The sequence below is a fragment of the Ambystoma mexicanum genome, chromosome 3q (assembly GCF_040938575.1).
Source record: "Ambystoma mexicanum isolate Mex_15411 chromosome 3q, UKY_AmexF1_1, whole genome shotgun sequence".
Classification (NCBI taxonomy): domain Eukaryota; kingdom Metazoa; phylum Chordata; class Amphibia; order Caudata; family Ambystomatidae; genus Ambystoma; species Ambystoma mexicanum.
Genome location: NC_090926.1, coordinates 1,023,731,154 through 1,023,747,402, shown reverse-complemented (window position 1 = coordinate 1,023,747,402; position 16,249 = coordinate 1,023,731,154). Strand labels below are relative to the sequence as shown.

Sequence of the window (16,249 nt, the reverse complement as noted above, 5' to 3'; positions counted from 1 at the left end):
CCCAATGCAACTTGGGATGCCTGCCAGTGAATAGAAGCCAACTTTGGTGTTTGCAATCTCCTGGGCAGTCCGTGGCATGGATATGTGTTCGGGTGCATGCTTCAGGAGGGCATCGAGTACCTGGTTCAGTATGCGTGAGAATACTGGTTGGGAGATGCCATGCATCTGCCCCACTGTATGCTGGTAGGTTCCTGTAGCTAGGAAGTGGAGCACTGTCACCACCTTGAGTAGAGGGGGGTTGGCAGTTCGGATATCTATGAGGCTCACAATGTCGTTGTGTATCATGTCCACGATGCTGGTGATGGTGTCCCGGTCCAGACGGTACAGGGTGTGTATCTGCTCAGGTGTTAGGTTAAATGGACTGGCTCTGATCTGGGGAATTGGTGGGTGCCTCTGTGGTATGATTAGGTGGCGTGGTGGTGCTTGCTGTGCCTGTCTGGCCCTCCTCCTCCTCCTGCCTCTCCTCTGTGCAGCCTGTTGTTGTACAAGCAGCGCTGCAATCAGGTCCTCCAGGCCATGTAATTCTGCCAGTATTGGAACCATCTTGGTGTGGGAAGGGGTGTGGGAAGGGGTGTGGTGTGCTTCTTTTGAGCAGCCACAGTCTCCATTGCCTCCACCTGTGCTGATTTTGGCCACCTGTGGCAGGTGTTGACACTGCTTAGTTCTCTTAACGGGTGGTTCGCGATGGCGGTATTGCCGCCATGCCGGTATGGGGTTTTGGGGTATTTACCATGGCGCTATTGCCGTGTGCACTGGCCTTGTGATGGTGTGCTATTAGCGGCATGTCGTTATTTACGGGTTGGCGGGTCGCGCGCACGCGGACTGACCGCTATTAGTGTCACCGTAATTAGCGGTGCCGCTAATGGCGGTGAGCTGGGTCGTAATCCGCATGGGCATTTAACGTTACCGGTATTCCATTACCGGTAACGTTAAATACCTACCGCCATCCGTGTAATGAGGCCCATGTCAGAAAGATCTTTTTCTCGGACTGCGCTGATGCGCCCTAGCACCATTGTGTTTCAGTTGGCTTTAGTCGCTGAGGAAGACATTTTGAGTAATAACTTTGTAACTGATTACATGAAGGTAGACAGAAAGAAAAATACTATCTTTGAGACACTCTATGAAGCGTTTCTTCGTCTATCAAAATCTCCCAATGCGAAGCAGCAGCACAACGTCAATCAAATGCACTGTTAGAAAGAACCAGTGCCACATCCGTTGCAATGCATGTTCCTATGTTGCAATGCAGCGGTAACTGACCAAACCTTCCACTTTTACAGGACACAACTTGTAATTGATCTACAGAATCTGACTTGTGAGCTTTGCATAGCACTGTCATTGGCTTTGAGCATGCTCATGCACAACACCACATTTCTCCTACTTCTTGCTCGGTTCAGCATGTAAGCACACCATGGCCCTCTTCTGTGTCCCCTGAAACTTTCCTAGATGTTATTTCAAATCTACCTTGTTTCTTGATCTCTGCACAATGTTATTGTGGCACTGCCATCACAGCCAAATCACTCCTGGTTAGCTCAGCGCATTCATCCTTTGCAGAGATACACCTCAACGTACCATCTCCTCTCAGTAGCCACCGTTCCTTAAACTCAATTGGGAAAGCGGACTCTCTCCCTACATTTGAATGCTTAATGGGGGATACACCTCTACCATGACCCTTAAGGGCAAATTGTACTTTTCCTGGTAGGCACATAAACAGGTGTGGGATACAGCCTTTGGAGTGGAGCAAGAGAACCAACCTGGTGGGATTGGCATTCACTTCCACTGTAGTCTTGCTCTGCCCTCCACTTGGTCCAGATAATTCTCATGAATGGAAATTCAAAAGCCGAACATGGAAAGGGTGTGGCAGAAGGGCGATTGAGGATGTTCTGTCATGGCCAGATGTAGAGTTCAGACGTGGGGGAGTGGAGTCAGGAGCTATGCTTTGACTATCAGATCATTTTTCAAAGCTTCTTCTGACTAGGGGCCAACAATCCTGTGAGAGATGGGACCGAGTGGAGGGTATTCCAAATCCTGAAAGCTCCTTGTTATTCACTGCATCAGGCGGCATCATTCTTGTGGGAGGTACCACGGCCGTTTGCGTCTTTGTCCACTCATGCCTGACATCATCTCAGATACTGCGGGTTCCATACTCAGTTGTGGGTCTCGGGGCGTAACTCATCTTTTACTGTTCACAGGCCTACAACGCCAGGGACAGTGCTCAAGCTCAGAGTACGCAGACACGGATGGAGAAGGACTTGCTACGTCGGCAGATCCTTGAGCTGAAGGAGGAGATCTTTGAGCTGCAGCACCAACTCCAGGAGATCCAACTGAGCACCCAGCAGGTAAGGACAGAGGCAAGGATCCTGCTTCCGTGCCAATTACAAGTTTCCAGGATGGTGTTTCCTTTGATTGAATCTTTCTAACCAGAGAAACTCTTTTACCACCAATTTATGTATCGCTGATGGTTGCTAGTGTTGTCACCACAACGTACAGCATCAAAGGCACAGATGAGTCAGATGTCCACCAGGCGCTTGCCAGATTGAATTTTCTGGACGCGAAAGATCCCCAAGGCATTGCAAGCTCATCCCACTGACTGCCTACATGCTCACACCCCTTTTTCAGTCTGCCTGCATGCTTAAAGCTCTTAGTTCTGTCTGTCCCTCTGCCTCAAGCTCCTGACTTCTATGCATGTGCCACAAGGTGTTTGAAAAGGCGACAGGCATTTGTACAAATACAGTGCCTCTCTCCTCGCCTCCTTGCCTCACTATCGCGGGTGTCCACTATCCACTCCCATGTCCAACCCACTTTCCAGACCAGGGAATGGGCACCATCGGACATTACTTCGCCAGCCAGCCTGGCAGCCTCTGGGGGCTAGAGCTGGAATTATTTCAAAAGGGTATAGTTGAAGGACCAAACAAAAACCTCTATTCAAGGACGGCAGTCGAAATGCTGAGCACTGAATGAGCATCCTGAAAACCTCTTGAAAACCTCTTGACAGAAGACTTGGGGATCCATATCTGCTTACCCAAATGCGCCCTTCTTCCCTGTTTCTGTCAGCAATTTACTGCACCAACATAACTCCATCTCTGCCTCCAGGCACATAGCCAGCACACATCAATCTGTATCCAATCTGGCGTGGAGCCTAACATCACTTTTATTTAAATGTTTACAACTCAGCACTACTGAAATCATGCTTTCCTTATTCCCCTACGTGCAGGTTGAGGGTCTCGCCACTGAGTACTCCCATTGTATGCACTTTCAAATTTGGAAGTCTTGGACATTGTTTGGGCATACCTTGTCCTTCACACTTCACTCTAATGTCTCTTTTCCAGCACTACCATCTCACCTTTCACTAAAGTGATATCACCTCCTCCTCCACCTAACTGTGCCAAGGCTGCACCTGTGTTTCCACATTGTGTAGACTAATTCTGAGCCCCAAAGTCAACATAACTGACCACACAAACTGCCCTTTGTCATGTCCCAGCTATAACACTGAGTCTTACCGAACCCTGCTATGAAGCACCCCAAGCTCATCTCGAGCTCTGCAAAGCCAAGCTTTGTGTCCTAGTCAGTAGACTAGTCAAGTGATACTGTGTTCTTTACTCTGGATCCATTCATCCCCAGTTCAACTCCAAAGGTTCAAGGCTCTGCAGGAGCACTGTCACTCTTAGTGGCTCATGAAATGCATGTATGCTCTTGAGTACACAAGCTTTTTTCCCAAGTTTCCAAGCTCATATGAGTAGTCCCTTTACATATGGTGTAAAGGACAGGCAACTCTGGGCCCCCGCCGTGTCCCACAGCAGCATAAGATGCCTGTGCTTGTTAAGTTTCCAGCAAGTCTGTTTACCTGTCAATGTGCACAGTTCTGCCCGGAGGCGGCAGTGCGTCTTTACTGCTCGATTGCATATCTGCTTTCTGGTTATTTTCCCTGTCTAGGCCCAAGAGGTGACCACACCTTTGTTGCTAGGTGTGTCCCTCAAACATCCCCTGCACATTCCACTATGCCCCACTTTTGTAGAGGGGTATAAATGTGCGTGGCCACGTATGATTGGTTGAGACTAGCTGTCAACTGCTTGAAAGTGCAATCACATTTACATCAGCCTTAGAAAAACAACCAGCTCAATCTCATGGCAACTCCCACCATCAACGCAAGCCCACGGATTGTGACTCTCATTCCATCTCTGGCGAGTCGATGTGTTGATTTGCATAATGTCACGTTTTCAAGAGTGGAATACAATGACTGGTAGACCTTGAAATGGACACAAATTGAAGAGTCGCCCACCACCAATAGGAGCATTGGTGGGTGGAATGTATTTATTGTTTGTTCCAGGAGCCATGGCGTCCTAGATCAGCATTGTGTAAGAATGCGCCCAGTTTGTGATGTGACGTTTGCTTCTTCTGCAGTTACCTGATGGGGAAAGCCCAGATCAACGGGACGTTCTGCTGCGAAGGAAACCCAAACTCATCAGGATGCATGCCATTTACCCGAGGGGCACCAGCGACTGCAGCTCTCTCAGCATTGGAGAGGTTTGTAGCCATTCCCAGCCCTGCACTCTTTTCTAACCCCGCTCTCAGAATCCCAATGCTCAGCTGCCCCAAATGGACCCGCCTCAAGCAGCAAATTTCTATTTCCAAATTTCAGCAGGTTAGAAGGTTAGAAGAATTTGGCTAATTTGCCCAAGTCCTCAGAAACATTCTTTCATTCATAAGGACCTTTCTATTTTTAAAAGAATTCAAATACTAAAACTTTGGGGCTCTTTCCCCAGTCTGCATATGCAGGATGCCCTGATCTGCAGCTCCTCTAAACTCTAATGCATTGACTCCTGCGCTTTATCTTCCATCTCCTGTTCCTGACCACTTCTACCCTGCTCTGAGCTCTAAAGTCTGAGTCCCTCCTCTGTGTCTTGCTCTAATGACCCATATCCCCACAGAGATGATAACTTATTCTCCCTCCTGTTGGCAGTCCTGGCAGGACCTGAGCAACCGCACCAGCAGTGACCTGGAAGACTGCTACCACGCTTCGTCTGCGACCCCTTCCCGCAAAAACTCCTTCTGCAGCCAAAGCCAAGAGGACTACCTGGAGACCGCCATATCCATCAGGTAGAGAGAAAGATTGTATGCGTTTCCCTGTCACACTCTTGCCTTCAATCACAAATCCATTGGCCTAGGTTATCCATTAACAATAAATAAAGTGGTGTTTTTCATGGTAATGCTCAGCACTCCAACTTTCACAGTGGGCCAGAGGTTACAGTGCGACAGCGGAGCTAAGATTGCTTCAGCACACAGCACTACTACCACTGAGCCGCTGGCCAGGGAACAGAGCACTAGCATCAGACTATGGGGCCAATAGGACACATCATGCTGTTGAACTGTGTGGACTCCAGGGCACAGTACACACTGAAGCCACAAAGGCCCAGTGCACTGCCCTGTCTTGCTGTGGCCAACAATGGAGTGACAATGGAGATTCTGCCTTGACACTGGGGCTATCCCCCTTGCTTCTTTGGGCACTGGGAACTTTCATCTTGCTCTTTTTTGAGTGACCGTGGGAATTGGAGGGAAGGTTCTTTGATTCTGGGTAACAAGTGGGTTCTCTGTGATTGTGGGTGACAATGGATTTTCTCTCTAGCTGTGTCATTAACTGTGGGTACTCTCTTCCTTTCCTGCTCCCTCCTTTCCTAGCACTCTCTGGCTGGCCTCTCTTGGCTCTCTTCCTGCTCCCACCTGTGAGGCTAAAAACCTTGGTGTCATCTTCGACGCGACACTTTCCTTCTCTCCTCACATCTCTGACATCTCTAAGAAGTCAAACTACCAGCTGCACCTCCTCAGAGGTATTCTTCCTTTCCTCTCCTTCCTCCAGAAGCTCACTTTCTCCAGAGCTCTGGTTCTCTCTAGGCTGGACTACTGCAACAGACTCTTTCTAAATCTGCCTGCCTCTACTCTCCTCCCTCTGCAACTCATCCAAAACAGGACTGTGAAACTTGTTCTTGGCCTCGAGCCCAAGGAGCATATCTCCCCAGGACTGAAATCTCTGCACTGGCTCCAAGTGGAGGCGAGGATTAAGTTCAAAACCCTCTGCATTGTCCACAAGGCCGTCTGGGGCCTGGGACCTCAATACCTTCAACTCTCTCTTCCTAAATATCTTCCCTCTTGAGCTCTTCGCTCATCCACCTCCAACTCCCTCAGGGTCAGTTGCTTCTCCGAACAGCAAGTTGGTGGTAGATCTCGTTCTTCTGCTGGGGCCTCCCTCTGGAACAGCCTCCCTGCCTCTCTGAAACTTGAAGAGAACCATCTCCGGTTCCGGAAGCACCTCAAGACCTTCCTCTTTGCTTCTGTTTTCTGTCCCCTGCTGATCTCCTGGCTGAATCTGACACTGCACTGGTTACCTTGCTACCCTCTGATCTCAGGCCCAGGCCCCCCACCACTGCCAGTTGCACACCTGCACTGCCCCCCTGCCAACCCTTGCACGGGGATTGTTTCTGTATCCATAAAGCCACTACCAGCACTTGACACCTGATGTCTGCACTTACCCTTGCACCTGCCACCAGCTGGCTGCACTCTTATTTATTGCCAGTATTTATTCTTTTTACAGTTATCCTATGTTCTGCACTGTCCTCTCCCCTTTACCCTGCACTTTTCCCCTTCCCTCCTCCCCTGATCGCAATGTCAACAGGCCTAGTAGGATTGGTTTCTCTGTCTTCCCTCTGTTTCCCCTCCCTTTGCATCGTCGCGCCTTGAAACACTTGTGTATAGGCGCGTTATAAATGCCATATCATATCATATGGGTTCGATATATGGGATAAAGTTCCCTCGTACCGTATGCTATAAGGATATTGCAAGTCACTGAGGAGTTTCGTGACAAAATAGATTTATAAGGTCACATAATTCCAAGGTTACTTGCAATATCCTTTTTTTTATGTTAGGGGGTGTTTTATTCCTTATATTTCATGGCCACACAGTATCATTTCCTTTAATACCTTGTCTCTTGCATAATATAATTTACGAGATCTTCCATTTGCTGATCCATTTGATAAATATAGAAGCTGTTTGGTTTTAAAAAAGCAAAAATGCAGCTCTTAATGTGTTGCAAAAAGTTCAAGCAGTTTAATAAAATGTATCAAAAAAGGTTTTTTGTGAATTCACATAAGTAATAACATGCAGATTTTGCTCCCACGTATTAATCGTTTTACCATAAACAGTTTCTTGTCAATTAATGGCTGTAAAGTGAAACAGAAAACAATTCTGCAAGCAAGGAATTTGAAAAACTTTTCATGGCTTTAATTAAGTGTTGAAGTGACAGCTGGAATTCACTCTGCTGACTCAAACAGCAGGCATTTTGACATTACATCTGAGGTATAATAACTGATTACAGAGCAGTTGCGATGCCATTTTCTTATTTCAGGTCATTTGTGATGTCACAACTAGCCTGTAATAAGAACATTATTTTCAGTCTTTTATGCGGGTATTGCAGGCTGCCATGCATTAAATGCGCTCACTCGGCCTCTGAGCGACAGGTTAAGTCCTCTCACGCAATGGGGCAGCTTTTCGGTTACACCTAAGACTATCCTCGTAGATCGTGCACCAGCCCTGTATTCGTTGATATGGATGTTTTTCCCTGTACCTCTGTCTAAAGCTCCTAATTCTCTTTCGGTAGCTCCCAAACACATATCGAACGCGACTTAAGCACGCTGACTTTGGAACACGTGGAGGACGCAGACTTTGAGTTTGAAGTTGTTCCCGGCGAAGGTACTTTACTTTGTATTTCTGATTGTTTGCTTGACGCATTGCTTACAAATGAGCCAAATACAATGCACACACATTTAACAAGAATAGAAATCATCCAGATGCTGCATTTTAGTTTGAGGGATTGATAAATACAGGTAAAAAGGCACTCAGTTATATCTCCTTATTGATGCCACTGTGTTGAGCTTTAAGCAGCAGATATATTATTAGATGCAATTCATTATAGCTATATCCTTACCAGCCTAATATCCTGCACCCATTTTACTATTGAACCCATGACTGCATGTGCACCGGCCTGATTTTCATGACATCATGATGCTGGAAGGTAACAGCAGCCGCACAGAGTCTCAGGGAAGGTCTCATAATCTGTTGCACTGTGGGGACCTTGAAATGGCTTCAGAGCTCTGAGCCTTGGGAGGTTTTCTCACCTAACTTGGTGATCCTCCAGTGTGTGCTGCCCCTCCTTGTAATGAAGGGGTCAGTTTGCCCCCTAAAGATTGCTTTTCTGCCACCGCCCTCCCCTGCTGCCCTCACTGCCCTGTTACCTTTAGATCCAAGGCTGGCAGTGAAGGTTTACAGCTGAAGTTGATGTGATCTTGCTGCGGGTGATGGAGCTCTAGTGATAGTTGGTCTGGAGATTGGTGGAGGATGAGCGGCCCGCTTGTGGGTGCTGAGCAGGCCTCCTGCTCAATAGAGCTAGCCGGAGTGCAGAAAGCCATGGTGCCCTTGGCATGCAGGGCACGCATGGCTGCTTTGGCCCTTTATGCGGGTGGAGTTGCTGCCTGGGATCTCAGGAAACTGAAGCAGGCCTGTTCAATATAAGCCCTTGTGGCCATGACACTGATGGTTCTGGCAGCTGGCACATATTGTTCAGATGTTGGCTAATAGGGGCAACCTTCCTTGAGGCTGTGACCTGAACCATATATATATATATATATATATATATATATATATATATATATATATATATATATATATATATATATATATATATGAGAGAAGGACATGCCCTTCCTAATTAAAGGGACCACCTTATCTTTTAAGCGGAAAAAGTAGCCCAGTAACCAGACATGGAAATGTTGAGCTTCAGTTGTCTAGACAAAGTGTGGCAAAGCCAAACCTCATTAGTCCAGGTCCCAACCTGGCATTCTGACCACAGCCCAGCTCTATCCAGACCTGTTCTTCACAGTTTATAGGGGATGCATACTTGCTTGTCTGATACTTATAAACACATTTATTTTTTGGAACAGCAAATTATGCATACAAATACATTATGTCAAAAACAACTACAACATATGCATTGTCACACAGGCTTTTTGTGTGTTTCAATCTTGGTCTGGATTGCAAGTTGGCCTTTGGCAGATGTGAAATAATTAACAGGCTTTAGGCTCACATCAAATTGCATCATGGTACTTGTAATCCTATGATTTATAAACTGTACAAAAATGCAAAATGATATGCGCTAACAATGCCATGATCTATGTAGCATACCTTGAAATCTGCTTTTAGTTTAGTTTGACTATATTTCCGTAGATATTTTTTACGAAACAGCAGTGCGAATGAAGTTTTTGGATGAGACAAAAGGCAATGGTTTGTCTTCCTTAGAATTCTTGTACTAGTCTGCATGCAAATTACTGTTGTGCTGCAGAAGAGAAAATATTTGCCTATGTTTGTATGTTCAGCATTTGGTAAATATATATAGAAATAGGAAAAACCATTGGAGCCAAGTCACACACTCCACAGCGCCCCTAGTAGCCATCGATGAAATTTCACCTCCAGTTCTGAGCCACAACAGCAAGGCATTGTGGGTATGCAAATTAGCTCAAATGCAAAGCTGTGTATAAAGTAGGACTGCCCTCTTAGACAAAGACAATTTCCTGGAGAAAAAGGTTTGAATTTGAGCTAACCCTCAAAACCATTCCAAGAGGTTTAAGAAAATGAATCTCTCCATCAATTGATGAACAAGATCCTAAAATGTTGAAGTAATGGGGAGATGCCACGAATGTTTGCTCCCAAACATTCCTAACTATACTGGTTTTAAGTATGCTAAAAAAGATTGTGAAACGATTCTTAACAAGATAGAGGAAATATCATCTAAAATAGAGGCTCCACCACAAAGCGAAAAAGGCAAGATAGCACGTACAAATATGGAAATAAATTTAAAATCACACGAGGAAGAGATTAAGCGAAGATAATTACGAAAGTTCCTCAGAGACAAAGAGGATTATGAGAATGGGAGAGTTTACACATTCGCAGATAGGTTTGACCATTTGCGCAAACACCCTATCAACAATACTGCTTCCAATATAAGTGCTTTAGTGTCAGATGGCAACTTACCTTCAACATCAGAGTCGGATGCTTCCACAAGTGAAAATGAAGAGGGAGGAGTAAATAATTGTTTTAGACGAAATGTGTCTGCTGTGCAGGAACAGCAGAACAAACAAAACAACAAGAGGAAGAGGAGCCATGAGAGGGGGAGCAAGACAAAAAACAGAATAGGTAAAAAAGGGCAGAACCGAAGTCAACAACAGCTCAGAGCGATCATCCCGTTATGGGAGAAGGATCAACAAAAAATAAGAGATTCCCCATAGCAAAATTATCAATGTATCCAATCATACACTTACAAAAGAGCAAAAAATCATACTTAATTTGGGTCTTAATTTCTGCCCTACCTCTAAATTTGATTATGTGCAAACCTGCATTTACTTTTTCCAGTTTATGTGCAAAATATTTCTAAAGAGTTTTTTCCTCATCAATCCTTACTTCAAAAAGAAGACGATGGCACAACTTGGCAGGACTGACATTGCTGTAGCTGATGTAGACACTCTGACCAGTCTCATACATTTAGAGAATGAACTAGAACTCGATGACATTTTGATGCCCCTGAGAAGAATTGTGGATAAGCATTGATTGGTGGCAAAAAACTGAATTTGAATGCAAGTCTAAATTTAATCCTATTGCTCCTCCCGGAGGTCTCATTGACACATTACAGAGCCTGGTCAATAACAATTAAAAAAAATTACAGAAAAAAGAAAAATGTCAGCATAACAATTTGAGTACTAAACCTAGGATGGCATTACAAGAATTAAAAATTCTTCCACCATGCATTATTAAACCTTCGGATAAGGGCAGAAATGTGATAATTATGAACAGAAAGGATTATTTACGAGAAGCAAATAGACAATTGCATGACACCACCTGTTATAGCTTGTCAACCCACAACCCGATCAGTGAAATGGAAAGGATGTTGGAGGAGTTTCTGAATAATTGGAAAATGGAAGGTCTGCTGGATGAGGATATTTGTAAATTCTTGTTAAAATAAATTCAGTAAACACCTACAATATATTTTCTTCCTAAGATCCATAAGTGTGTGAATAAACCTGCAAGGTGGCCAATCGGGACATTGGTAGATTCTTTGTTGGAAAATATGTCCAAACTAATTGCTAAAGTTATTTTACCCTTTGTTTCAACTCGTATGTGCGTGACACCACAGATTTTTTGAGTAAAATCAAATTCATTGGGAAGATGATTACGTACTGGCTACTATGGACGTGGTGTCTCTGTATACATCGATTAGACATAGTACGGGTCTGAAACATGCCAGTTCTTTTTGAATACTATGGGGGTCATTCCGAGGTTGGAGGTAAGGGATTACTGGCACCGGTAAGGGTGCCGATGCCGGTAATCCCTTACCTCCATATTCCGAGTTCCCTTTGCGGGTCCTTCTTTACCTCCTGCTTTTAGCAGGAGTAAAGTACGGGACCCGCAAAGGTACCTCGGAGGTAATTATGGTACCGTAATTTACGGTGCCGTAATTACCTCCTTCCCCATTCCCATTGAGCCCTATGGGGCTGAAATGGGAATGGGGAAGGGCAAAAGGTGAATGGGGAATTACCGGTCCCTCCAACCTTGGAATGGACCGGTAATTACTCCATTCACCAAGCCGGATTTCCGGCAAATTGGGAGGCAACCATGGAGCTAATTACTCCATGGTTAGCTCCTAACTCGGAATGAGGGCCTAAATCCTTAAACTTCCTAAAACATATGGATATGATTCTTGACATGATTGAACTATGTCTCACAAACAATGTTTTTTTATTTGATGGTCTATTTTATAGACAATTTCAGGGTACTGTGATGGTTTCAACATTTGCCCCTTCGTAAGCTAATTTGATAATTGGCGGGTTTGAACAATTTCGGGTTTGGTCCGAGGAGAATATCAAGTATACTGATAAGATAATACTATGGCTGCATTTCATAGATGACTTGTTCGTTATATGGACTGGGACGGAATGTGATTGTTTGGAGTTTGTTGGTACTCTCAATGTTAACACACTGAATCTTAAACGTAGAGTCGCACAATCATAAAGAAGTTATATTCCTGGATGTGCTAGTTAAACAATATCAAGGCAAGATTGAGACTGATCTGTACAGAAAGCCCACATGATCAAATGTGCCTTTACTTGCTTCTAGCAGCCACCCCAAAAGTCTCATTTGGGGTATTCCTTCTGGGGGAATTGTTAAGACTACGTAGAAATTGCTCCACTATGGCTTTTTTTTGTCAAGTAAAGTTAATTTGAGTGCAAAAGGTTTTCTAGATCAGGCGTATCCAAAAAATTGATTATGCTAGCGTATCTTAAATGTCCGAGAGATAAAGAGAGAAGAACTCATTTCCACAAACAACACCATTATAGCCAAGGATAATACATCTGAGGAGTCACGTTTTATTATTACTTTTGACGGCAGCTCCAAAAGTATTAGTAGTATTATGGCTTCTCACTGGCATGTGTTAAGACTTGAAAAAAATGTGCAGAAGGTCCTGTCCAGTAATCACAGTATAACATATAGGCGGTAAACCTCTTGTAAAGACTTATTGGTGTCCAGTTTCTTACAAAAAGAACTATTACAATCGGCCACACAGTGGATGGAGATTTCCAGTCGGGGGTTTCCATAAATGAATGAAATGTAAAGCCTGTCAATTTGCACTGAACTGCACCACATTAGAACATCTGGTGTTAAAACATATCAACATCAAAGAAAGTATCACATGGAACACTGAGTATGTAATGTATGTACTAATGTGCACTTGTAAAAAGTGGTATGTGGGCAGCGCAATGGGTAGATTGAAGCTACGTATATTACAACATATCCGCGTGATAAAAACAATGATCAATCTTACCCTATGGCCAAACATTTCAAGGAAACACACAATAGTGAATTGACTGGTTTTAAGTTCCACGGTGTGTTCAGTATTCCTAAGAGTCTGAGAGGGGGAAAACCAGCCAACAAGAAACAAGAACTATATTGGATTTTGAAACACAATCCCCTAATGGGCACATTATAGATGAGGAATTGTAGATGTATTTATAGCATATTTTCCCAGTATATATTAGTTGTCTTGTTGTTGATTTTCAATGTTATATTATGATGAACGACATATTTTGTGATATAGTGAAACTAGACTGCAAGTGTGGAATGTTTGTTCTGTAGGCTAAGTTGTCAGTATTCTATGGTCAAGCTCTACTCTTATAAGTGATTGATAGTATCATGGTCATGAAGAATAGTCATTATACCTACTATTCATTTTCTTTTTAAATTTCAGGTGCAGCTCTAAGCAATTTTACAACGTGATCTGTGGTGTGTAACACAACATAATCTGTTTGCATATGGCCACAGTTGTCATTCTATAGATGAATTGCACTTTCTTATATTTATGTGTATTCTTAATAGATCTATGAATGCACATATGAGGTTTACAGCACTATGCACTTTATTTTGAGGTGTATATGGAGTTCATATGAATTTTAACATTATAATCATAACAAGAATTGAATGTGTGTTTAATAATATTGGTTTGAACATACTATGTGGACCATGCCCTTTTTTTTGCGAATATATCTGTGAGGTGAGCAGTGATAAAAATATTTATGAGGCTTGTGGATCTGCTTAGATCACATGCTATGCATAGGCCGACATCTAGTAGTAGTGGCAGAGTATTACATTATTTCTGTTCGAAACTCGAAAAGGGACATTTACTGGGCGTGTCAGTAATACTATCCCTTGTGTGACATCCACTGTACCCATGATCCTTCACACATCGTGGTCCCTCAGATTGTTTTTTTTTCCGCCATCATAGTCCGACACAAGTTGCAGAGTTTTCTTCTGGCTAATGCCTTTCATTATCAAAGTTTAATTTTAGATTTAGATTTTCTTTCTTTCCTTTTGACTACCGTAACACCGAAAGATCTTCTTCAGCAGCCTTCGAGGATGGATTAATCGTCAACACTGACTGCTCATACAATCTCGATGAACTTGGCTGCGCCCTACACTGGCCTCAAGTATGGAGAGTGGAGGGAGGTTCATAACTTTCTTCTGCTTAGAGAATGTCTATTCCTTCCCTATCTTTCCCTTTCCATCGCCAGGCTGCCATCACCCCATATTATGGAAAATACACCTTTTAAATGTTACCCTTCCTGCAACAGGAAGTACCCCTGGAAGGTGCACACACACACAGGGTGTGTAATCACTGTCTTCCCAGGGACCACACCGAAAAACATTGTAAATCTTGCAAGCTATTTCAGCCTAAAACTTTAAAGGACCGTAAAACAAAATGCTGGGCCCATCACGCCAGGCAGGACGAAACCGCTATTGACGTGGAGGGAACATCCACCGATGGCTGCGCCGGCGTCCTAAGTGATGTCAAGGGCGATCAGGACCCCCCGACTCCATGAAGCAGGCCGACGATCCTGTTATGGAGACTGCACCCGGCGGCTCAGGCACTCACACAGCACACCGTGCAAAACACATATCCCATGGCCGACAGTCGACTCCATCATCGACCATTGAGGCACACGAGGTGTCGAAGGGAAGGTCCTCCAAAATGTCTCTGTCCTTGTCCTCTGGGCAATTGCGCTTGCATTCGCGCATGACGGGCTCCCACAACAGACGTCCAAATCTGTTTCCAAGACCGCAAGCAAATCAAACCATGTTTCAGGCACCGGAGAACATGCGCCCAAAGACGCCTTGACGGCCCCCTCCACAACCTCGAAAATGAGGGAACCTATTAAGAAACATGTGTCAGACACACTCCTAAAGTCCAAGACATAGAAAATTCCAAAGACTTTGACACCTTTAACGTCAAAATCCTCTACTTACCTGTTCCCTCAGTGGTCCCTAGCTCCACTCAATGGACCACAGAAAGTCTTAACAGGATAATGCAGAGAATGTCATGCTTTGTGGACTTCTTTGAACGCCACCCTGATCAACTTTCTAGCCTTAAAGGGCCCTCACAAGGGGATGCAGCTAACGGTCAACCAGCTGCCAAACAAGCTTGGTTAGACACCTGAAAGCCCAGCACCTCACCGGATGCTTCTCAGGATCTCTAGTTTATTGACACATCAGGCTCTCAAGTTCCTTGTTCGCAAGGGATCAAGAGGACCAATTTGATGGTGACCAGTATTATGTTGATGAAGACGATGACGACATCTATGTCATCCAATCTCCAAACCATCATCTGCAGCCTGTAGCTGACTCCCTGTTAGATAACCTGGTCCAGTACAATGAGCTCCTCCTAAAAGCCAGATGCAGAACATTTCAAAACTGACACCCAGGAGACACAGGTGGATAAGGACTTTGTGGAGGACATGCTTGGGGACAAAAAGGGTGCAGCACAATTCAGCCCCCTCCTGCTGTCTATTCAGAGATGCATTCAGCTTTCCCTACTTACTCCTAACCTTACGTTAGTTTTTAGCATGTTAGTTTTGATTACTTCAGTCATTCCTGATGATTTTAGCCTCCTATCGTCTTTCTTATGTTTTCTGTGAGTTTGTTTTGTGGCGCCCTAAAGCCTTTGGGTCCATGGACTGTGCGGTATAAGTAATCAAAGTAAGTAAAGTACGAGGGCAGTTAACCCCTGTATTGAGAAAATGTTTATGCCAGCCCTCTCTGACCCCTTGTTCATCCGGGGTCAGTTAAAACCCAACTCTCGTTGTAACCATCACATGAAAAAGGGCAGGCACACCTCTAGCCTCTGCTCAGGCCCCTCCTGATAAGGAGAGTAGACAGGTGTGTGCATTGGGCAGGAAGGTGGCCTCCTCGGCTGCCTACCAGGCAAGAATTGCCAATAACACCACCCTCTTGGCTAGCTGCAATTGCCAAAAGTGGGATGAAATGCTTCAGCCAATTGAGAAAGTCCCAGAGCCGTTAAAATCACAGCTCCTAAACATAGTGGCTGATGGTAAGCAAGTGGCCAACTGCATCCTAAAGAATACCCTGGATGCCGCTGATATTGCGGGCTGAATAATTGCAGAAGGCACTCTTATTAAGCGCCACGCCTGGTTAAGGCAGTCTGGCTTTAAGCTAGAAACGCAAGCCACCCTACTCAATATGTCAATTGACCCAAATGCCCTGTTTGGTGAGGCGGTCGAGGATGCCCTTAAAAGCGCAAAAGAGGAGTATGATACAATAAAATCCCTTGGCCAACTATTGAACGAATCCTTGTGCATAGAGGCGCTTT

At 44.6% G+C, this 16,249-nt stretch overlaps 1 protein-coding gene across 4 annotated transcripts in view; it reads left to right on the top strand.

Moving 5' to 3' along the window:
* CARD14 (caspase recruitment domain family member 14) overlaps positions 1-16,249 on the top strand; it is a 642,914-nt gene that overhangs the window by 450,688 nt on the left and 175,977 nt on the right. For all 4 annotated transcript variants that reach the window (XR_011305179.1, XM_069655192.1, XM_069655194.1 and 1 more), the window contains exons 8-11: positions 2,190-2,336; positions 4,399-4,521; positions 4,958-5,094; positions 7,646-7,737. Coding sequence is in view for 3 of the 4 variants with exons in the window: in XM_069655192.1 (XP_069511293.1) it covers positions 2,190-2,336; positions 4,399-4,521; positions 4,958-5,094; positions 7,646-7,737 (499 nt within the window). In the remaining variant the exon portion in view is untranslated. The remainder of the gene's footprint in view (positions 1-2,189; positions 2,337-4,398; positions 4,522-4,957; positions 5,095-7,645; positions 7,738-16,249) is intronic.